Below are 25420 nucleotides of genomic sequence, written 5' to 3'. Positions count from 1 at the left end.
GAAACAAGGATATGAGTGTGAACTGCTTTTCTTGAACATAATCTCAAGAAGTACAGTGAAAGGAAAGGAAGGAAAATAAATAAGGAGCATATTAATACATAAGTCACTGCTGTGTACAATTATAATGAATAGCCTCAGAATTTTCCCAGATAGCTAGAGTATTGATCCAACAACTTTTGTTCCTCATTGACTGAGGGTTATTTGGATGTGTTGGAAGGAACATTAGCTCTCACCCCTACTTTAAGGATAGAGAGACAGAGGAGACTATAAGCATGTGTAAAAACATCTGAAGGTACTTTCCAGGTAGGTCAAGGCATATTGTAGATGCAAGTACTGTATCTACCTATCCAGGTGACCAACAATGAATAAACATTCAAGAAAACTGAGATGGTGATAGTTCAGTTCAGTTCAGTCGCTCAGTCGTGTCTGACTCTTTGCACCCCATGAATCGCAGCACACCAGGCTTCCCTGTCCATCACCAACTCCCAGAGTTTACTCAAACTCATGTCCATTGAGTCGGTGATGCCATCCTGCCATGTCATCCTCTGTCGTCCCCTTCTCCTCCTGCCCCCAATCCCTCCCAGCATCAGGGTCTTTTCCAATGAGTCAACTCCTCACATGAGGTGGCCAAAGTATTGGAGTTTCAGCTTCAGCATCGGTCCTTCCAATGAACACCCAGGACTGATCTCCTTTAGGATAGACTGGTTGGATCTCCTTGCAGTCCAAGGGACTCTCAAGAGTCTTCTCCAACACCACAGTTCAAAAGCATCAATTCTTCGGCGCTCAGCTTTCTTCACAGTCCAACTCTGTGAAGAAACTCTCTCTCTCTATTTCTGTTTTATTGACTATGCCAAACCCTTTGTCTGTGTGGATCACAATAAACTGTGGAAAATTCTGAAAGAGATGGGAATACCAGACCACCTGACCTGCCTCTTGAGAAACCTATATGCAGGTCAGGAAGCAACAGTTAGAACTGGACATGGAACAACAGACTGGTTCCAAATAGGAAAAGGAGTACGTCAACACTGTATATTGTCACCCTGCTTATTTAACTTATATGCAGAGTACATCATAAGAAATGCTGGGCTGGAAGAAGCACAAGCTGGAATCAAGATTGCTGGGAGAAATATCAGTCACCTCAGATATGCAGATGACACCACCCTTATGGCAGAAAGTGAAGAGGAACTAAAAAGCCTCTTGAAGAAAGTGAAAGAGGAGAGTGAAAAGTTGGCTTAAAGCTCAACATTCAGAAAACCAAGATCATGGCATCTGGTCCCACCACTTCGTGGGAAATAGATGGGGAAACAGTGGAAACAATGTCAGACTTTATTTTCGGGGACTCCAAAATCACTGCAGATGGTGATTGCAGCCGTAAAATTAAAAGACACTTGCTTACTCCTTGGAAGGAAAGTTATGACAAACCTAGGTAGCATATTAAAAAGCAGAGACATTACTTTGCCAACAAAGGTCTGTCTAGTCAAGGCTATGGTTTTTCCAGTGGTCATGTATGGATGTGAGCGTTGGACTGTGAAGAAAGCTGAGCGCCAAAGAATGATGCTTTTGAACTGTCGTGTTGGAGATGGTGATAAGTGCTATGCAAATGAAACAGGTTGATAGGGTAAAGAATAACTGGAAAAGCTACATTAAATGCGATGCTTAGAATGGCAAATACAAGGAAGACCCTGGGAAACAGCATTAAGCAGAGGTAAAAGGCAACTGCAGTTTACAAGAGAGAAACAAAGAAGCAGAATAGAAGCCTTCTGTGGTGGATAGAAGGTAGGGTTCAGGGGAGAGTAGTACAGGATGAAGTCCTAGGTTGGCAGAGGTCAGACCATGAAGGCTTTATCAGCAAGGACATGGCACTTGGGTGGTCACTGAGGGCTTTTAAGCAAGAACATGACATGATCTGATTACTATTTTTAAATGTTCATCCATGTTACCCTTCTCTATTTTCCCTTCCCTTCCTTTCCTGAATGTTTAATACCTAAAGCCATTAGACAGGACTGAGCAAGGTCAAGTTCCCCACGGAGGTGGAGCAGGATGTCTAAATCCAAGTAGGTTGCAGAGAATGTCCACACAGGTGGTGAGAGTGGTGAGCATCAGCTGCCTGGCACAAGGGTAGGAGCCAGAGTGGAAGAACAAGGGCGTTTCCATAGGGGTTGGGGCTGCCCTGCCAAGGTGCTAGAGCCCAGGTGTGAGGAGGAAGGTGTCCACATAGGAGAGAAATCTAGCATGGGATATCAGAGTCCAAGTCTGAGAGGGAGCAGTCATGAGAAGGGGCAGTGAAGCAGTGTGTCTGAGCCCAGGCACAGTGAGAAGGACATTGACGCAGCGAAATTGTGGCCACTGTGGTCCCACACAGATTGAGAAGGGTGTCTGCACAGGAAGGTGTCTGGTGTGAAGAAGTTGGGGCATGAGGGGGGTGAGGGTGTATGTGTAGGCAGGCAGTAACAGTGCCGCTGATTGAAGTCCAAGCAGAGTGTAGGGACATGCACTTGGGGCACCCAGGTGGGGCAATCCCAGAGTGGGGTGTCAGAACACAGGACGGTAAGGAGAGCGTCCTTGTGGGGACAACAGTGAGCATGAAATGTTGGAGTCCAAATGGGGTAAAGGAGGGTGTCTGTGTGCATTGAGGGGTTGGCATGCCACAGCAGCCAGAGACTTTATACATTCAGGGCCATTGATCAAATAGGTAAAGATATTAAGGGTGATGGGAACCTCTCACGGTCAGAAAAGGGCAATATAGATATGCAAAGGGGGAAAACTAGGAGAGACCCTGTTGATTTGAATTGGAAATATAGGTATGAATTTATTATTTGAGAGTTAGAGTTGAGGGAGCCGGGTCACAACTGTGTATATACGTGTGTACATAAATGTTTTTCTAGCTTTGCCTGCTCAGTGACAGGGCCTGGGATCATAACAAGCACCTAAATCTTGATTTTTAAATACTATTCTTCACTTTCCTCCTAAGGAAATAGAATGATTTGGAGAAATGGCAGATTTCAAGTCTGGGACAAGGAGTATACAAAATATGCCTAGCACATCTTATGCCAGGAAATAAAGTGATACTCAAAAAAAGATGGGTGTATGGCAAAGGGACAGTTGGAGGGGCTCCTGCCTATCAACTGTGAGAAAATTTAAGCATCAAAATAAACAATGATTATAATATTATAATCCAGTGAATGAAATAGTAACTTTAAATCCATACAGATATAAATAAATAAAGATAACGAAATTTGGTTGAGATATAGGACATCTCCCCCACAAAATATCTACTCATTACAAAGAGAAAAAGAGGAATTTTATATTGTAGAGTCCTATCAGACACCACCTTCATCAAATAATCCAAATTAAGAGCACAATAATACAATAAATCAAATGCAGTGAGATACTGTGACTAGAATACCAGATCATTTCTGTTATATCTCCCAGCAAAGATGCATAATTTTAAATTAATTATTAGTAAATCTCAAATATAGCCAAATTAAAGGACACTCAGGCTTCCCAGGTGGAGCTAGTGGTAAAGAACCCACTTTCCAATGCAGGAGACATAAGAGACACAGGTTCCATCCCTGGGTCAAGAAGATCCCCTGGAAGAGGGCATAGCAACCCACCCCAAGAATACTGGGGTATTCTTGCCTAAAGAGTCCCTTGGACAGAGAAGCCTGGTGTGCTACAGTCAATAGAGCTGCAAAGAGTCAGACACGACTGAAGTGACTGTACATGCACACATGCACAAAGGCCACTGCAAAATAACTGGCTCATCATCTTCAGAAAATGTCATGAAATTCAAGTAGAGACTGAGAACTATTCAAGATTGAAGGAGATTAAAGAAGTATAACAGTGTTATTCTGAATTGGATCATTTTGCTGTAAAGAGCACTATAGAGATAACAGACAAATGGAGTCTGAGGGTAGATGGTGGAATGAAATGCTTCTATTGTGGCTATGTAAGAGAATGTCTTTATTTTAGGAGTACACGACTATATTGGGGAGATCATGGGTATCAGATTGGCAGTTCACTCTTAAATTGTTCAGGGGAAAATGTACTGTAGTTGCAACCTTTTTTATTTTGAGATTGCTTCAAAATGAAAAGTTAAAATAATATATATATTCACTTTAGCCATTTAATTTCCTGGGTCTTCACACATACCCCTACTCAGTCCTTTCCCCAGAAGTCACCTCCCCTTGGAAACCTTTGCTTGTCTGTCATGTCATGTCATTTCCTCTGTGTAGGGAGGGTACCCTCTAGAATATGTACCATGTTCCCAGAATTAACGTTTACCTGTCCAAGTTCGCATTTCTACCAAAGAGAGTAGTGTCCATGCCCACATGCTCATATCTGAATCCTTCCTACTCAGCACAGTGCCTGACATTGTGCTTGATAAACAACCATGGGCAGAGGGATAGAGACAAGATTATGGTATAAATTTGGGAAACATTCCTAGAGCCAACAAGGTTAAATGGGGGAAAGCAGGAGATTTGTTGTTGTTCAGTCGCTTGGAGGGCATGAACAAACCTTGTTTGCATCAGGACCCAGAGACCTCACAGATAGGAGCCAAAAGTGTGTTTGAGTGTCTCCTGCGGAGGTTTGGGTCAGCAGTGGACTGCTGCAGGGGCAGGGGCTCAGGGTGCAGTAGACCTGGGTATGGTATAAGCTCTCTTGGAGGAGGATGCCATTAACCCCACCATAGAGCCACCAGAACTTACAAAGGACTGGGGAAACAGATGCTTGGAAGGCACTTACAAAAGCTTGTGCACACTGGGACCCAGGAGAAAGGAGCAGTGACCCCACAAGAGACTGACCCAGACTCACCCGTGAGTGTCCAGGAGTCTCCAGTGGAGGTGTGGGTCGGCAGTGGCCTGCTATAGGATTAGGGGCACTGAATGCAGCAGCGCTTGCATGGGGCCTTTTGAAGGAGGTCACCATTATCTTCATTACCTCCAACAAAGTTTGGCCCCAGGTCAAACAAAAGGGAGGGGACACAGCCTCGCCCATCAGCAGAAAATTGGATTAAAGATTTACTGAGCATGGCCACGCCCATCAAAACAAGACCCAGTTTCCCCCTCAGTCAGTCTCTCCCATCAGGAAGCTTCCATAAGCCTCTTATCCTTCTCCATCAGAGGGCAGACAGAATGAAGACTACAATCACAGAAAACTAACCAATTTAATCACATGGACCACAGCCTTGTCTAACTCAATGAAACTATTAGCCATGCCACATAGGGCCAACGAAGACAGACAAGTCATGGTGGAGAATTCTGACAAAATGTAGTCCACTGGAGAAGGGAATGGCAAACCACTTCAGTATTCTTGCCTTGAGAACCCCATGAACAGTATGAAAAGGCAAAAAGGTAGGACACTGAAAGATGAACTCCCCAGGTCGGTAAGTGCCCAATATGCTACTGGAGATCAGTGGAGAAATAACTCCAGAAAGAATGAAGAGACAGAGCCAAAGCAAAAACAACACCCAGCTGTGGATATGACTGGTGATGGAAGTAAAGTCCAATGCTGTAAAGAGCAATATTGCATAGATACCTAGAATATTATGTTCATGAATCAAGGCAAATTAGAAGTGGTCAAACAGGAGATGGCAAGAGTGAATGTTGACATTTTAGGAATCAGCAACCTAAAATGGACTGGAATGGGTGAATTTAGCTCAGCTAACCATTATATCTACTACTGTGGGCAAGAATCCCTTAGAAGAAATAGAGTGCCATCATAGTCAACAAAGACTCCAAAATACAGTACTTGGATACAATCTCAAAAAACGACAGAATGATCTGATAGTTTCCAAGGCAAACCATTCAGTATCACAGTAATCCAAGTCTATGCCCCAACCAGTAATGCTAAAGAAGCTGAAGTTGAATGGTTCTAAAAGACCTCCAAGACCTTCTAGAACACCCAAAAAAGATATCCTTTTCATTATAGGGGACTAGAATGCAAAAGTAGGAAGTGAAGAGATAACCTGGAGTAACAGGCAAATTCAGCCATGGAGTACAAAAGGAAGCAGGTCAAAGGCTAACTGAGTTTTGCTAAGAAAATGCACTGGCCATATCAGACAACCTCTTCCAACAACACAAGAGAAGACTACACATGTACATCACCAGATGGTCAGTACCGAAATCAGAATGATCATATTCTTTGCAGCCATAGATGGAGAAGCTCTATACAGTCAGCAAAAACAAGACTGGGAGCTAACTGTGGCTCAGATCATGAACTCCTTATTTCCAAATTCAGACTTAAATTGAAGAAAGTATGGAAAACCACTAGACCATTCAGGTATGACCTAAATCAAATCCATTATGATTTTACAGTGGAAGTAACAAATAGATTCAAGGAATTAGATCTGATAGAGTGCCTGAAGAACTATGGACAGAGGTACATGTGAACATTGCACAAGTGGCAGTGATCACTGCCACTTTTTTTTTTTTTTTAATCAAAACCATTCCCAAGAAATGTAAAAAGGCAAAATGTTTGTCTGACGAGTCCTTACAAATAGCTGAAAAAAGAAAAGATGCAAAGGCAAAGGAGAAAAAGAAAGATACACCCATTTGAATGCAAAGTTCCAAAGAACAGCAAGGAGAGATAAGAATGCCTTCCTCAGTAATCAATGCAAACAAAGAGAGGAAAACAATAGAATGGGAAAGACTAGAGATCTCTACAAGAAAATTAGACAACAAGGGAACATTTTTTGCAAAGATGTGCACAATAAATGACAGAAATGGTATGGACCTAACAGAAGCAGAAAATATTAAGAAGAGGTGGCAAGAATACAAGAACCATACAAAATGATCTTTATGACCCAGATAGCCAAGACGGTGTGATCAATCACCTAAAGCCAGACATCCTGCAATGCGAAGTCAAGTGGGTCTTAGGAACCATTACTACCAACAAAGCTAGTGGAGGTGATGGAATTGCAGTTAAGCTACTTCAGATCCTAAAAGATGATGGTGTTAAAATGATACACGCAATATGCCAGCAAATTTGGAAAACTCAGCAGTGACCACAGGACTGGAAAATGTCCGTTTTCATTCGAATCCCAAAGAAAGGCTCTGCAAAGAATGCTCAAACTACCGCAAAATTGCACTTATCTCATATGTTAGCAAAGTAATGCTCAAAATTCTCCAAGGCAGGCTTCAACAGTACATGAATTGTGAACTTCCACATGTTCAAGCTGTATTTAAAAAAGACAGAGGAACCAGAGAAATTGCCAACATCCACAGGATCATTTAAAAGTAAGACAGTTTCAGAAAAACATCTACTTCTGCTTTATTGACTATGCCAAGGACTTTGAATGTGTAGATCACAACGAACTGCGGAAAATTCTTCAAGAGATGGTAACACCAGACCACCTGACCTGCCTCCTGAGAAATCTGTATGCAAGTCAAGAACAAGAGGTAGACTGTACATGGAACAGACAGGTTCCAAATAGGAAAAGGAGTATGTCAAGGCTGTATATTGTCACCCTGCTTATTTAACTTATATGCAGAGTACATCATGAGAAATGCTGGGCTGGGTGAAGCACAAGCTGGAATCCAGATTGTTGGGAGAAATATCAATAACCTCAGATATGCAGATGACACCACCCTTATGGCAGAAAGTGAAGAAAAACTAAAGAGCCTCTTGATGAAAGTGAAAGAGGAGGGTGAAAAAGTTGGCTTAAAGCTCAACCTTCAGAAAACTAAGATCATGGCATCCATTCCTGTCACTTCATGGCAAATAGATGGGGAAACAGTGGCTGATTTTATTTTTCTGGGCTCCAAAATAACTGCAGATAGTGACTGCAGCCATGAAATTAGACGACACTTGCTCCTTGGAAGAAAAGTTATGACAAACCTAGACAGCATATTAAAAAGCTTTGCCAACAAAACTTTGCCAAAATTACTTTGCCAACAAAGGTCCTTCTAGTCAAAGCTATGGTTTTTCTAATAGTCATATATGGATGTGAGAATTGGACTATAAAGAAGGCTGAGCACCCAAGAATTGATGCTTTTGAACTGTGGTGTTGCAGAAGACTCTTGAGAGTCCCTTGGACTGCAAGGAGATCAAACAATCAATCCTAAAGGAAATCAGTCCTGAATATTCATTGGAAGGACTGATGCTGAAGCTGAAACTCCAATACTTTGGCCACCTGATGTGAAGAACTGACTCATTTGAAAAGACCCTGTTGCTGGGAAAGATTGAAGGCAGGAGGAGAAAGGCATGACAGAGGATGAGATGGTTGAATGGCATCACGGACTCAATGGACATGAGTTTGAGTAAGCTCCAGAAGTTGGTGATGGACATTGAGTTCTGGAGTGCTGCAGTCCATGAGGTCGCTAAGAGTCGGACAGGACAGAGCGCCTGCTAAATCATGTCCAACTACTTTTAACCTCATGAACCGCAGTACACCAGACTTCCCTGTCCTTCACTATCTCCCGAAGTCTGCTCAAACTCATGTCCATTGAGTCTGTGATACCATCCATCCATCTCATCCTCTGTTCAGTTCAGTTCAGTCGGTCAGTCGTGTCCAACTCTTGCGACCCCATGGACTGCAGCACGCCAGGCCTCCCTGTCCATCACCAACTCCCGGAGTCCACCCAAACCCCTGTCCACCAAGTTGGTGATGCCATCCAACCATCTCATCCTCTGTCTTCTCTTTCTCCTCCTGCCCTCAATCTTTCCCAGCATCAGAGTCTTTTCCAACGAGTCAACTCTTCACATCAGGTGGCCAAAGTATTGGAGTTTCAGCTTCAACATCAGTCCTTCCAATGAATACCCAGGACTGATCTCCTTTAGGATGGACTGGTTGGATCTCCTTGCAGTCCAAGGGACTCAAGAGTCTTCTCCAACATCACAGTTCAAAAGCATCACTTCTTCGGTGCTCAGCTTTCTTTATAGTCCAACTCTCACATCCATACATGACCACTGGAAAAACCATAGCCTTGACTAGACAGACCTTTGTTGGCAAAGTAATGTCTCTGCTTTTTAATATGCTATCTAGGTTGGTCATAACTTTTCTCTCACGGAGTAAGTGTCTTTTAATTTCATGATTGCAATCACCATCTGCAGTGATTTTGGAGCCCCAAAAAATAAAGTCTGACATTGTTTCTACTGTTTCTCCATCTATTTGCCATGAATTGATGGGACCAGATTCCATGATCTTAGTTTTCTGAATGTTGAGCTTTAAGCCAACTTTTTCACTCTCCTCTTTCACTTTCATCAAGAGGCTCTTTAGTGGTTCTTTGCTTTCTGCCATAAGGGTGTTGTCATCTGCCTGTCTGAGGTTTTTGATATTTCTCCCAGCAATCTTGATTCCAGGTTATGCTTCATCCAGCCCAGCATTTCTTATGATGTACTCTGCATATAAGTTAAATAAGGAAGGTGACAATATACAGCCTTGACATATTCCTTTTCCTATTTGGAACCAGACTGTTGTTCGTTCCATGTCCAGTTCTAACTGTTGCTTCATGACCTGCATACAGATTTCTCAGGAGGCAGGTCAGGTGGTCTGGTATTCCCATCTCTTTCAGAATTTTCCACAGTTTTTCGTGATCTACACAGTCAAAGGCTTTTGCATAGTCAATAAAGCAGCAATAGATGTTTTTTCTGGAACTCTCTTGCTTTTTCGATGATCCCGTGGATGTTGGCAATTTGATCTCTGGTTCCTCTGCATTTTCTAAAACCAGTTCGAACAACTGGAAGTTCATGGTTTACGTATTGTTGAAGCCTGGCTTGGAGAATTTTGAGCATTACTTTTCTTGTGTGTGAGATGAGTAAAACTGTGTGGTAGTTTGAGCATTCTTTGGCATTGTCTTTCTTAGGGATTGAAATGAAAACTGACCTTTTCCAGTCCTGTGGCCACTGCTGAGTTTTCCAAATTTGCTGGCATATTGAGTGCAGCATTTTAACACTATCATCTTTTAAAATTTGAAGTAGCTCAACTACTTCCATCACCCCCACTAGCTTTGTTCATATTGATGCTTCATACCATCCAACTTTCTCATCCTCTGTAACCTGCTTCTTCTCCTGCCCTCAATCTTTCCCAGCATCAGGGTCTTTTCCAATCAATCAGCTCTTGGCATTAGGTGGTCAAAGTATTGGAGCATCAACATAGGTCCTTCCAATGAATACTCAGGGTTGATTTCCTCGAGGTTTGAATTACAACTGCGTGACCCTGGACAAGTTTTAGACTTTCTAAGCGTTTGTTTCCTTGCATGTAAAATGAATTTTGGGGAGGAGCAAAAATTACAGGGATTGTAAGGCATCTGGTTGTGTTCCTGGTGCTTAGCAGATACGCTGCAAATTTTAGTTTCCCTCTCCACTTATAAATGAGAATAAAAATCATCAGAGAAGACTAGAGGTTTACCACCCCAGCTTATATTCTTGACTTCACTCTGACCTTAGCATATGAACTTGAATACATTAATTCACTTTACATGGCTTCACTGTACTTCTCAGTAAACTGGGAGGTGGATAAATGAAGGGACAAGGAGTGGGCTTAATCACTCTCCTGCTACCAAGATCTCACAGTTCTGTATTTAACAGGATTTCCCTTTTTTGGATACAAACAGTGATGGATAAGAAAGATTCTGCTATATTTAAAGGATTTTCCTCAGTTTAGCAGGCAAAGTCCACCTCCTGCTAGATTGTACAGCTGATTCATTTATACCTGTTCAAAGCAGAGGTAAATTGAGAGGTGGTATGTTGTCAGGTTACTGTTGAGCACATTAATAATTTATAAACCATCAAGGAATTAATGCACACTTTCAGTTCTCACTGCATTTTTCCTTATTCATAATTCTTTACCTAATCGCTTTTTCCTCTAAAAGTAAGGGAGCTGAGACCTTGGCTATTTGCCTAATGGCTCAAACAGAGCCATGACCCATTGCCAAGTCTTTCAGTCTTTTTATAGCCCGGGGACATTTGCCATTGATAGAAAGCTGATGGGCTTGATTTTCCTGAAAAAGATACTTTGCACTGACCTCTGACCCCATTAAACACTTTGGCCATTGTCCATTTACTGTAATGGATGCAATAAATTTGTTTTAATTTAGGACATTATCAAGTAGGGAATATTGACAAAGACAAAATAATGTTTTCAAAACAGCCAGAGGGAAATCATGAATAAATAAATATGTTGAATCTAGCTGATAAATTAACAAAGGTTTATTCATAGTAATCTGACTGGACTATTTCAAAGTTAGGCCAAAGGTGATTCTGTTTCTAATAGAAATGTTGTCTTTCTTTTTAGGCCAAAGAAAAGATGTGTGGCATAGAGAGAAATTGCAAAGTATACAACGGCATTTATCCCTTCTGACAGATCTGTTTTAAATAGATGTATTTGTTTACAGCTAAATGCCAAAAGGAATAGCCAGATGACTCTAGTAGCCCTTTCTATGGCAAGGCATTTATTTTCTTTGTGTAAACACCTTTATTAGGGATCTCAACAGGCTGTTTCTTCACCTTTTCTTTGTATTAGTCCTTTAGATTAGTGTCAAAGCTCTGAAATTCTGGTTAAATATTGCCTGTCTGTGTTTCCCTTTGAGTGAAATAAATGACTCCTAACTTGGATATATTCCTCTGGAGGAAAGGGTTGAGGGTGCGTATGGCGCTGATCCTTGGGCTAATATCCTTACACAGGTAACATGGTTCAGACAGACGGCAAAAAGATCCAACAAACCACCAAGCATATTTGCAAAGCTGTGAGGCCTTAGATGATGCTATTTTATGCAAAATCCAAATGACTAAATCTTCCAGGTTACAGGCCACCCTGGAGGGCATTTTTAGCTGCATAAAACTAATGGGAACAACTTGAAAGAAAATTTTGCCTGAAGCGTTTAATCACACCGGTAACCTAATTGTTTTCTATTCAACTTAGGACAGTGTTTAGGAAGATGAATCCATGTGTGCGGCTTAGGAAACCTTACACAAACTCAGAGTCGGGAAGAATCATAAACATCTCATTTAGAAAGTTTGATGTGTGTCTCATGTTTTGACATCACTGCTCAGGGACGGGGAAGCCATTGTTAGACAGTGGAGAGTATACTTTTTTAAAAGGTCTAACAAAGCAAGACATGAGAAGCTGATTCTGGTCTCTCTATGATGAGGAGGCATATTCTCCCTAAGAATTTTCTTGATCACTTTTTTATGCAAAGGGTCCAAAACTCTGTAACTCTTGACTCATTCAGTGAGCTCCCCATGTGGTAACACATCAACCGTTTGACATGTGCTGCTGTGTGTGTGTGTGTGTGTGCATGCTCAGTCGTGTACGATTCTTTGTGATCCCATGGACTATCACCTACCAGCTCCTCTGTCCATGGGATTCTCCAGACAAGGGTACTGGAGTGGGTTGCCAGGCCCTCCTCCAGGGGATTTTCCCAACTAAAGGATGAAACAGACGTCTTCTTCTGTGGCTCTTGCATTGGCAGGGAGAGTCTTTACCACTAAACTTCTAAGAAGCCCATACTGCTGTTAAATGAAGTGTATTTTAGAAGAAAAAGCATGCACTGGAAGTATAAAGACCTGTTGATGTTCTGGCTCTGCCTCTTGCTAGTTCTGTGAGTTTGTGCAGGTGATTCAAACCTTTTGAGCCTGACTTTCCACCTGCATAGGATTGATGCCTCCTTGGACACCCATGGAGGTTTTAAGCTAAACTCCATGGAGGTTTTAAACTCTTTAATCAATTGAAAAGTATGTGCAAGCTATAAAGCCCTCTGCAAATATAAGAAATTATTTTTATGTCACTGTGACAGAACTTAATGTTCTAGGTCGCTTTATTTTTATCTGGTTGTTTTAATTTTACTCTTGCTTGCAAGCCATGTAGACTGTATACATGTGCTGTAATTCACCAAGGCAAAATCCCCAGCACAGCGTATGCCACATTTGGAAGAATATGATAAAATTGGTTTCTCTTAGATTGTATGCCCATCTGAAGTCTTCTTTGGAATGTAATTCCATCAGAAGCAATTATGGCACCAGCAGATATTCCGAGAATTCATGAATCCCACAGCCAAAGCCATGATTTGCTGCTTCAATACCAGACGCATTTGGCAGGCTGTGATTTGGAAGCCACGATGTGGTGTGTGTGTGTGTGTGTGTGTGTATGGGCGCCTACTCAGTCCTGTCCAACTCTTTGTGACTGTAGCCCTCCAAGTTTCTCTGTCCGTGGGATTCTGCAGGCAAGAATACTGAAGTAGGTTGCCATTTCTTCCTCCAGGGAATCTTCCTGACCCAGGGATCCAACCTGCACCTTACATCTCCTGCCCTGGCAGGTTGATTCTTTACCACTTGTTCCACCTGGGAAGCCACAGTACTGGCTGCTTTTGAGGCTCTAAATGGGCTCCATTTGCACCCCCTGAGGCATTGCCTGTTCCCATCACTCGGGAGAGACGGGACGCAGACTCTCCAGGATCTCTTCAGACAGTCTTTTTCTTCTTTCCTCATGGACCTTAACAATATACCTTTCTGGATTAAGAGATGACAGTGTTTTAGGGTTTTTCCCTACCCCTCAGGTGTTCGATATGAGTATTCTATAAATGTGCCTTATATAAAAACCCTTGTGAAGCAGCTCAGAATTTTTCAGTGCCAACCTTACACAGCCTGTCATTCAAATCCTTAATGATGGGTTTATGTGAAAGTGACTTCTCTACACTTTCCTTTGCTTCATCTTAGATGGCAGTGTGGTTCTTCCTTTGAAGAAAAAAAGCACTCAAGAAGACGGTTCCTTCAGGCAAATAGCATGGGTCAGTTACTGTATCAAATGAAATTTATATAGACAAAAAGCTACAAACACCTGCTTAAGCAGAAGTGGTAATGTAGAGCTAGGTATGTGGGGGTGTGTGTGTGGGAACCAGACATTCAGCCCTGGCCAAATGTCAGCCAGTGCAAGTAAAGAAGATAAAAATCTTCTGCCTAAGTGGGAACTGTGTAATTTCACTCTGCCTTTCCAATACATCAAAGCTAGTTTCAGAGACTACATCATTCCCAGATACCTTCTGAAGAATCATAGAATGTAAGAAATAGGGTCATGTGATTTCCAGATGGACACCGGGTTCCCTCTGTAGCACCCAGTTGGAACCAGATGTTCCAACCACAGCTGGAATATGCCTGGAGATGAGATGGTATCCCCTTCTAGAACAACTCAATCTATTTATGGACAGTTCTAATGTTAGGAAATGCAGTATTTTGTTTTAACTTTTATCAATGTCTAAACTGTAGGAGATGTCACCTACCTGAGGTCTTTGTCGATTCTGAATATTCAACCAGTGACAATCCAATCTAACCATTGTCACCTGGCACAGACCTCCCCTCATTACTCATAAAGCAATCGGGCGAAGTTCTGCCCATGATGAGTCTAGCTCTATGTTCTAACCTATGGATTGCCCCTTTAAGTTTATCCTTACTGAAAAGAAATAAAGCCAATCTAGCATATTTTTTTTTTTTCTTACTGATGCCATGCTAGCTTCTAGTGATCAGAACTGTTTTTAAGTGTATAGAAAAATTCTGTTTTCATATTCCTTTTGAGAGTTTTACCCATAATATGCATTAACCCACCAGTTTAGTTTGTAGACTCTGCCTAACTCCTGCTTTGGAGTGTTGAATCTATATTTGGGTGTGTTCTATCTGTTAGTGCTTTTCCCACTCTTCAAGGTTCCTCTGTATCTTATGTATATATTGATTTACTTTTCCCTGGATAATATTTTTGTTTAATGTGCTTGTCATGAGATGTCATGATGTCATCTCTGCATTCATCTCAGCCAACATAGCCTCATATTTTAGTTTTGAATGTTTTTTGTCTTTGTTTTGTTGTTGTCTTTGCTCAGGGTACATGAGTGACTATTTGCAAACAAGCTATGTTGCACTGACAAGCCACAGTCTGAATGATGTGCACACACAAAAATACAAATTGCGTTATTTGGATTTGGGTGTGAACTGGCCTCATTAGCAGCCAATCAACTAGGTAGTCTATAACATAACACGTGGATTGAGAAGCAAAAAATAACTTCTGGATTTTGGTTCAGGTCTTCCTGATGGATAAATTATTCATTCCCTAGTGTACCTTTTGGGTATAGTGGCTCAGCTGGTAAAAAACCTGCCTGCCAGTGCAGTAGACACAACAGAAGCAGGTTCAATCCCTGGGTTGGGAAGATCCCCTGGAGAAGGAAATGACAACCCACTCCAGTATTCTCACCTGGGAAATTCCGTGGACAGAAGGAGCCTGGTGGGCTACGGTCCATGGGGGCCACAAAGAGCCACACATGACTGATTGACTGAGCAGACACACATGCAATATATCTTTATAAGAGAAAATGACTGATGATTATGCTTATCTTTGCGTATCCATCACAGAGCTAATATGAACTATTTAGCCTAAAATGATTGAAACTGTTTTAGCACTAAAATAAGATATATAATAAGATATATAGATATATATAAGATATAAGATATATCAATATAACGTTGTAGTATGCAAACACTAACCTAAAGACTGTCTTATTCTCTTTAAAAGACAAAGTTTCATTCTATTCCCATAAAAGGTATATATAAAATTACCATTATAATATTATATGTCGTTCGTATATATGCCTGTATATGATACATATTATCCTTTTAGCATAAAGAAAGCCTCCTAGGTGACCAGTAACATGAAACCCTACAAAATTGAGTGTTTTCCTTACCTGCCATTGGTTCAGATTACTTTCACTGAATTCATGGGGCAGCTGCATCCTGGAAATGCCTATTTACACTGGCCATGACTTCAGCCAACAGAGGTCCCGGTGTGTCTCTGAAACTCTGGGCTTCTGTGAGACTCCCACTGAAGTCTGGATACCCACGGGTTGAGGACAGTTAGTTCCACTGATCAAGGTCTGGTTTCTTCTGCTTTGTCTGCCCTGACTGAGCTTAGCTTCCATCTGTCTGTCATCCTAGAATAGCAGCCAGAGACAGCTCATGTGGTATCTCTTGGGCAGGAAGGTTAAGTCCCCTGGCACGAATTGCATTCAGCAACTAAATAAATAAGACAACTTGGAGATGGGCTTTTATTCATAGGAAACCAGATAGCCTTTTTGATGATAAAATATTTATTCCCTATTGTCTTCTTGTTGCCAAGACTACTGCTTATGGCTCATTTCTTACAAGGAGCTTGAGTGCTAAGGAGGTTACAGAAATTAGTACGGTAATTTTGATTTTGACAAATTTCTTGAATGAGATTATGTTGTCCAAAACTGAGTGTAATTTGCCATTTAATGTTGATTGAGATCATGCTATATCCCACTGTAGTTCAATACTTCCTTTTTGTAATCATTGTTTTTCTCTAAGAAACAGTATCTTCACTTTATAGCTTAAGAAAGTAACCAAACATGTAGTCATTTTTAAGGCAGCTAAGTGAATTAATCTATGTGAATTCATATAAGTATTTAGAAAAGTCTAACTTCTCCAAATGAATATTTTGTAATAACTTAATTTAACACACTTTTATTATTTTAACTATTTACAAAGTACCAGCTAAGTCCTGCAGAAGACCCACAGGTATTAGGATCTCAGACCTGCACAGGCATTCTGTTTAGTGGGGTATTAGTATGGAAATATAGATCATTCTACACCAAGGCAGACTCTGATAAGCCCTGTGTTGGAAGTAAAAAGTACTAGAGAGAGATGGAATTCCAACTGGGAGTATCCAAGAGGACTTTGAGGAAATGCTTTCTTTGAGTTGGAACTTGATAAATAATAAAGTAGGTAACATTTTTGAGTGCTTACTAAATGTTAGAACTGTTCAAAATACTTTAAAATTATTAATATTTCTTTAATTCTCTAAAATTAACATTATAAGTGAAGTCTTGTTATAATTCCTATTTTATAGTTGCACAAACTGAGGCACATGCCAGTTAAACAATTTGACAAAAAGGTTGTAGAACTAATAAATAGTGGAGTGAAGACTCAAATTCAGGAGTCTTGCACCAGAAGGCATATTGTCATTCTTAAAGGAGGGGCAAGAATATACAATGGAGAAAAGATAGTCTCTTCAATAAGTGGTTCTGGGAAAATTGGACAGCTACATGTAAACAATGAAATTAAAACACTTCCTAACACCATACACAAAAATAAACTCAAAATGGATTAAAGACCTAAATCTAAGGACAGGCACTATAAAACTCTTAGAGGAAAACCTGGACAAAACACTCACATAAATTGCAACAAGATCTTTTTTTGACCTACCTCTTAGAGTAATGAAAATAAAAACAAAAATAAGCAAATGGAATCCAAAGCTTTTGCATAGCAAAGAAAATCATAAACAAGACAAAAAGACAATCCTCAGAATGGGTGAAAATATTTGCAAACAAAGCACCTGACAAGAGATTAATCTCCTAAATATACAAACAACTCATGCAGCTTAATGTAAAAGAAAAAAAAACAAAAACAGCCCAATCAAAAAATGGGTGAAAGACCCAAATAGACATTTCTCCAAAGAAGACATAGAGATGACCAGCAAACACATAAAAAGATGCTCAGTATCACTAATTATTCTAATTATTAGAGAAATGCAAATCAAAACTACAATGAGGTAAATCCTCACACAATCAGAGTAGCCATAAGCCAAAAAAATCTATGAACAAAAATGCTGGAGAGGATGTGGAGAAAAGAGAGCCCTCCTATACTGCTGGTGGGAATGTAGATTGGTACAGCCGCTATGGAGAATTGTGTAACATAGCCTTAAAAAGTTAAAAATAGAACTACCACATGACCCAGCAATCCCATTCCTGGGCATATACCGAGAGAAAACCATAATTCAAAAAGGTACATGCACCCCAATGTTCACTGTAGCACTATTTACAATAGCCAGGACACAGAAACAATCTAAATGTTCGTCAACAGAGGAATGGGTAAAGAAGATGTGGTGCGTATATACAGTGGAATATTACTCAACTATAAAAAGGAATGAAAATTGTGCCACTTGCAGAGACATAGATGGACCTATAAGTAAGTCAGAAAGAAAAGAACAAATATATATTAATACATATAGTGGAATCTAGAGAAACTGTACAGATGGACTTATTTGCAAAGCAAAAGTAGAAATACCAATATAGAGAACAAATATATGGATCCCAAGAGGGGAAAGGAGGAGGTGGGATGAACTGACATATATATATAGTTCTATGTATGAAATATATACACACATATATATGATTGGAATTGACATATATGTATATAGTTCTATGTATAAAATAGATAACTAATGAGAACCTGCTGTATAGCACCAGGAACTCTACTCAGTCCTGTGTTGACCTAACTGGGAAGGAAATCCCCAAAAGAGGGGATATGTGTATACATAAGCTGATTCACTTTGCTTTATAGCAGAAACTAACACAACATTGTAAAGCAACTACACTCCAATAAAAATTTAAAAAAAGAGAGAGAAAGAGAAAAAAAAGCATTCCAAGCAGACCTCACAAATGCAAAAGCTGTGAACTGGGAGAAAGCTTGGAAGGTTCAAAGGACAGAAAGAATGCCAAAAGAAGGGCTTAGCAAAGATGGTGAGAGGGGTACGAGACAAGGTTTGAGAGAGCCTTGTATTTGAGGGTAAAGTATTTGTGTTTTATTCTAAATGAACTGGGAAGTCATTGGAAGGTTTTAAGTATGTTTTATTTATATATTTATTCATTTATTTATTTTTGGCTGTGCTGGGTATTTGTCACTGCACGAGCTTTTCTCTAGTTGTGAGCAGGGGCTACTTTCTAGTTGCAGTCCGTAGGCTTCTCACTGCAGTGGCTTCTCTTGTTGTGGAGCATGGGCTCTAGGGCATGCGGGCCTCAGTAGTTGCAGCAGTAATTGCTGCTTCCGGGCTCTAGAGCATAGACTCAGTAATTATGGCACACGGGCTTAGTTGCTCTGTAGCATGTGGGACTTTCCCAGATCAGGGATTGAACTCGTGTCTCCTGCACTAGCAGGTGGATTCTTTACCACTGAGCTTCCAGGGAAGCCCTTAAGTATGTCTTAGGTAGATAAATGGTGTCAGTCCAGTTGCTCAGTCGTGTCCGACTCTTTGCAACCCCATGGACTGCATCATGCCAGGCCTCCCCGTCCATCACCAGCTCCCAGAGATTATTCAAACTCCTGTCCTTTAAGTCAGTGATGCCATCCAACTATCTCAACTTCTGTCATCCCATTCTCCTCCCTCCTTCAATCTTTCCCAGCATCAGGGTCTTTTCAATGAGTCAGTAAATGGCGTATGCTTTTATATTTTGAAAAGACTACTCTGGGTAATATATGGAGAATGAATTATAAGGGGACAGAAATGAAACCAGGAAAATCAATTAGGAGGCAAATGGCAGCAGTCTGGACAAGAAAGATATATGGCCTAAACCTTGAAGGAGGAGAGATGGATGGATTAGGTTTACATTTTGGATGTAAAGTTAAAAAGATATGAATTAGCTCTTTGCCGCGTCTACTGCGAGAATGAAGACCATTCTCAGCAATCAGACTGTCGACATCCCAGAAAATGTCGACATTACCTTGAAGGGATGGACAGTTATTGTGAAGGGCCCCAGAGGCACCCTGCGGAGGGACTTCAATCACATCAATGTAGAACTCAGTCTCCTTGGAAAGAAAAAGAAGAGGCTCCGTGTTGACAAATGGTGGGGAAACAGAAAGGAACTGGCCACTGTTCGCACAATCTGTAGCCACGTACAGAACATGATCAAGGGTGTTACACTGGGCTTCCGTTACAAGATGAGGTCGGTGTATGCCCACTTCCCCATCAACGTTGTTATTCAGGAGAATGGTTCTCTTGTGGAAATCCGAAATTTTTTGGGTGAAAAATACATACGCAGGGTTCGAATGAGGCCAGGGGTTGCCTGTTCAGTATCTCAAGCCCTGAAAGATGAGTTGATTCTTGAAGGAAATGACATTGAACTTGTGTCAAATTCAGCTGCTTTGATTCAGCAAGCCACCACAGTTAAAAACAAGGATATCAGAAAATTTTTGGATGGTATCTATGTTTCTGAAAAAGGAACAGTTCAGCATGCTGATGAATAAGATCTCAGTGATCCTGCTGCAGAAACAAGATAGCGGTGGTTCTGTGGGCTCAGTTGTGATATTTTAAAGAGACAATAAAAACTCTTGATTTGAAAAAAAAAAAAAAAAAAAGATATGAATTAGGTGGAAGATATAAGAAAAAGAAAGGTACCAAGAATGACCCCAGAATTTTGGGTTAAGTAACTGAATGGTGTAGTGCCAGTAATGAGCTTGAGAGAACTGGCTTGGGGACAGGGGGAGTTACAAGTTCTACTGTGGACATAGTGGGACAGCTCTGGGGGTAACTTGGGTTGCCTCTTTAAGGATGCTAAAGTATGGATGAGAGAAATGGATACAAGATTAATTACAGGTATACAACTGACAGATGTGATTTATATTAGGTTGAAAGCTCTGATAACTTCAGGTTTTGAGTCTGAAAAATTAGAAAAGAAGCAACCCCACTAACCTACATGGTAGAGTAGAAGTTTGGCAAAGAGAAGGATTAATTTAAGCCAAGGAATCATGAGAAAATTCCCAATTGAATACTGGGCAAGGATACAGGCTTTAGAATATGGAAGACTTGGGTTTGAATCCTAGGTGAGCCATTTACCAGATGTATGTAACAAGTTTCTTAGTTGCCCCAGTCTCCATTTCTAATCTATATATTCAGAGACACTCAGTCACATCCAACTCTTTGCAACCTCATGGACTGTAGCCCACCAAGCTCCTCTGTCCATGGGGTTCTCCCAGCAAGAATACTGGAGTGGGGTGTCATTTCCTCTTCCAAGGATCTTCCCCACCCAGGAATGGAACCCAAGTCTCTTACATCTCCTGCATTGGCAGGCAGATTCTTTATCATTAGTGCCACCTGGAAAGCCCTTCTGACCTATAAAATGAGAGAAATAATAATGATAAAGATTAAATATAATGATATATGCAAATGCTTAATACATAAGAATCATTCGATAAATACTATTATCACTATCTCTTGTAATTCGTGTTATAATAATATCAATATAAAAATAACATTACCTTTTGGGATGTGTTTCATTTCTGTTGATTATGACTAAGATAATAACGTTCTGATCCTTAGTTCCTTTTAAGCAAGGCTTGGAAGGATATTAACCCAGATTTTATATTCAACTCTTTTTGCTATATTTAATCATCAAGACAAATTGCATATTATTTATGTACTTTCCCCAATTTACAGATCAATACACTAAGGCTCAGAAAGGGTACCATGTCTAAAGTTATACAGCTAGGAACTGGAGCCTATCTAGATCTGACACACCTAGATCTAACTTGCTCCAAATAATTCTGAACTCTTTCTGAACAAGTCAGTATAAGATAAAAGTACCATTGTATCACAATGCCAGTTCTCTGATATCTATGCTGAGAGAATAATTGTTTTATAGAAATGTTATTAGCAAATGCCACAACGGTTTTCACAGTGTCTCATGGAATTTTCTAGTGCTGGACAATGTTCCACTCAAGGCCTGTCTTTGGATGACATGAAGAAAAGTCTTCAGTTCTCAACCATTGACAAATATGGTAAGTATACAGATTCATCAGATTGACTAAGAAAACTACCCCTGGGAAGGTGATATCTGTTTGATAATGAGGTAGAGAAGATTCTATTTTGTAACAAGTAGAAATGAAGGATGCTTTTAAAAACAGCATAAGTGGGAAATTTGCTCTTATAAGTCTTATATAAGTCTAGTTATCTTTGTGTTTAATAATGTGTACACAAGTTTGTAAGTGTATGTACAAGTATATGGGAGTGTGTGTACATGTGGAAAAAGTACAACTCTTATGAAAATAATCTCCTACATCTCATGACATTCCAAGCACCTTGCTGCCACCTTATTGAGTTCACTGCTTCTAAGCCCCACATCACAGAGATGTAGGGAAGAGGAGAAAACAACAGATGAGTTTCCACAATTGCACCATATCCTAGGGAAGTATTTCCTCTTTAGCAAGTACCCGAGGGTAAGATGTGAACCCAGCTATTCTCTCAAAAGCTGGAGAGGAGGTGAGGGTCTCACTGATGGGATCCATTTTGCACAGGACTACTTTAGAAAGAACTAATAGAGCTCTTTGAAATAGTTAGCACAGTTCTATGCTTGCCCCTGGAAGACAGAGGATGGGCAATAACCATTATCACCAGCTCCCATATTAAAGTGCCAAGCCTGTGATGTCCTTTCTCCAACCTCTAAGCCTGAAAGGCTCTATATTTTATTGGAATTTTAGCACAATGGGCTCATTTATTCATGGGAACTTCCTTTGACAATATGTAGAGCTGAAAAAAATGTATGTCAGTGAAATAGATCAGATTTATTACAAGAGCTGGGTTTGTGGAAGAATAAATCATATGTTATGTTCCTGGTTCTGTGTTACTGATGCCAGTAGACCCTGCAGCTTTGGGATCCTCACCAATGCACTTTGTCTGCAGAGTATCAATACCTAAGGCATTAGGAAGCCTTTAAGAAATGAAGGGGGAAAATGTTCTGGATAGATACGACAGACTACTTGGGAACATTAAAGAAAGAAACCTTTGTGCTTCTGACTCCCAGGACATGTCTAGAATGCAGCCGAGTGCTTTTCATCGTCAACTTTACGACATAATTGGCCACTCCAGTAACGGAGGAAAATATGTGCTAAGTGTCACATCATCACATTTTTTTTTATAGATATAATATCATTTTTTCAAACCTTTACAGATGTGACTGCACAACCACAAAATATAGGGCACCCTTTGAAATGTGTGCTTTGACCAGGACTCTTTTCCTTTCTTTGTGGAGTTTCAAGATGAAGCACTTCTTAAGGATCTGTTTCTTAAAGGGATAATACATTGAACAGAATTCCTCAAGATGGAGAAGCTAGACAAAAAAAGATGTAATCATACGAAAGTAGGTTTTTCTTATGTGTATATGTACCAGGGGTAGAAGAAAACATGAGGGTGTTTGAATGGAGTGAGAGTCCCAGTAGATGAAAAAGATGTTTTCAATGTCTCCCACTAGGAACATCACATCGTACAAGACAGAACCCTTTAATTGCCCTCCATTTCCACTTCATAAACCACTTGTGGTATATAACAGCAACTTTATGAACTGTTTCTTCCCCAAAGAACAGGGCTAGAGAATGCAGATAAAATTAAGTACATAGCTATACTTGAGACCTTTCACCCTTAAGAAACAAAACACGCAAACATGGTTCAGTCTTTTCTTAAAGCCATGGTCAAATTTCATTTGGTCCCTCTTAAGCCGACTGACTGCACAAAGACTGTCCCTTCAACTCTGGTGATGATGGTATCAATGATAAATGTCAGCATCTATGTCCTGCTGATTTTGCTACCCATACCCGAAGGCAAGCCTGCCCACACTAGCAAGAAGAATGCTCACAATCAAATTTCCACTGGAGCCCTATGGAGAGAGAGGCATGGAGCATCGTAGACCAGTAAAATTGCATGTGGTACATTAGACAGTTGATTATACAGTAATGAGAGAATTACGAGCTTATTAAAGCATCTCTCTATGCCTGGGATGGAGTTGCAGCTTCAGGCTGAACAAAAGGAAATATTTTTGCTCCAAGATACAGATTTTTCCTCCACCCAGAGTTAGGATTCAGTAATGTGACTCCCACTTCCCCTAACTGCAGCTGGCCAGGGCCAGCTCCACTAGCGAAAGGAGCCCTTCAAACAGCATCAGCAGCGGTGGCTCTGTCTTTCCTGAGAGTTTATGTGCTGCCTAAGAGATGCTGATGGAGACCTTTCTTATGAAAATAAATATGCCCATTGAACTGCGTATCGCCAGATGTCTAATGAAAATGTGGATGGCTGAGTTGGTTTTGAAAACTCAGCTACCAAAAGGGAGCAAAAGCAGCATTAGCTACTGACAAATGTGCCCATTTTCACAGAAACAGTGAATGGCTTCCCTACTCAGAGTGGAAAGGTAACTAACTGCTTCCCTGTGCATGTCCTACGTTCTCTAGGACTGCGGCCAGATCCTCAATTTTCTGGACACACCCAGGACTAGTGCTTCACTGAGCATCAAGTGCCACTAGAATTCAGACCTAAGCATTGATGCACACTTAAACATTGGAGTCTCAGAGAGGAAAGAAAAAAACAATCAGAGCCAATCTGATATAGAGAATACTCTGCTTTCCTCTATTGCCATCTATATCTCCCCTTGCCAGCAGCCATCATCTGTTTCTCACTCACTATGTGTCAGACAGTTCTAACTGTCTTATGTGTGTTACCAACTTTTTGGCTAAGTACCATTACTTCTCCCCTTTACAATGAAGACACTGAGGTTCAGAAAGGTTAACAAAAATCACAGAACTGGTAATAGTGGAGCCAGAGCTCAAACCCAGATTTGCCTGACGTGAAGCTCATCCTTTTAGCCATCACGATATCACCACCTTCCTGAATTGTACCCTTCTTTACTGCAAACTGTCACCTGGCCAGCTTGGGTTCACATCAGACTCCCATCATTGATGTTCCTCTGGTCTCAGCTCTCTGTTGTCATTGTAAATTTTGCTTTAGTTTTATAATTGCTTGCCAGCAACGGGCAGACAGACTCTGTTCACAGGAACCAGGAGAAGCTACTTGGCGGCTGTGTGTTACACTGGGTGAAGCTGTTAAGAAAAATGGGGAGGGGGCTTCCCTGGCAGTTCAGTGGTTAAGACTCTGAGCCCCTGATGCAGGGGGCCCAGGTTCGATCCCTGGTCAGGGAACTAGGACCCCACATGCTGCATGGCATGGCCAAAACATTTAAAACAAAAAAGAAAAAAATGGGGAGATGGGCTGAAAGGCTAATAAGTAACATCTGAACTTTTTTCTTGATGCAGGCTACGTGTCTGATCCCATGAGCCCGATGCATTTTCATTCTTGCCGGAATAGTGGCAGCTTTGAGGATAGCAGCTGACAGCATTCCACATTTACCTAAGGAGAGTTTTCCTCCAAGCTGACAGTAACAATTCCAACCATGGCAGGCTTGCTTCCAATTATAATATTTTACCCTCTAAGGTCTCCTTAAATTGGCTTGCTCATACTGGTCCTATTTAATTCCCTACCACAAGTTGGGCTTTGGATTTGGGGCTGAGGAATGAAATGCAAAAGAACCAAAACAAAATGTATTTGAAGAATTTTTTTTTAATTTTGTAAGTTAAAAAAATAAATTCATGTTGTTGCTTGGAGATGGGGCCTCAGTCCATGGTGGGGACTTAACAATTATTGTGTCTTCCTAGACTGAATTAAGTCAACTTGTGTTTGAAAGCCATGCATTTGATTTCTTAGAATTGTTCATTTTCTTATCTCATTATGTTACTTCTAGTGCCCAGCTCTGTGATTAAAGATTTTTAGTGGCATACAAAATTGATTCAGAAGTGTATTTCATTCCAACAAGACTTACACGAGGTACACCTT

General features: G+C 40.7%; 2 protein-coding genes across 2 annotated transcripts in view; both read left to right on the top strand.

Annotated features, from left to right (window-relative positions):
* Positions 1 to 24920, top strand: part of TNNI3K (TNNI3 interacting kinase) — a 318691-nt gene extending 293771 nt beyond the window's left edge. The window contains exons 24-25 of the mRNA XM_061121609.1: positions 21467 to 21546; positions 24844 to 24920. Of these exons, the coding sequence (XP_060977592.1) occupies positions 21467 to 21546; positions 24844 to 24920 (157 nt within the window). The remainder of the gene's footprint in view (positions 1 to 21466; positions 21547 to 24843) is intronic.
* LOC133040266 (large ribosomal subunit protein uL6-like) lies at positions 19417 to 20046 on the top strand. Its single transcript, XM_061120000.1, has one exon. The coding sequence runs from the start codon at positions 19438 to 19440 to the stop codon at positions 20014 to 20016; it is 579 nt and encodes a 192-aa protein (XP_060975983.1). The 5' UTR covers positions 19417 to 19437; the 3' UTR covers positions 20017 to 20046.
* Positions 24921 to 25420: the final 500 nt, after the last annotated feature.

The sequence above is a fragment of the Dama dama genome, chromosome 20 (assembly GCF_033118175.1).
Source record: "Dama dama isolate Ldn47 chromosome 20, ASM3311817v1, whole genome shotgun sequence".
NCBI lineage: Eukaryota > Metazoa > Chordata > Mammalia > Artiodactyla > Cervidae > Dama > Dama dama.
This window is presented reverse-complemented; position numbering and strand designations above follow the sequence as displayed.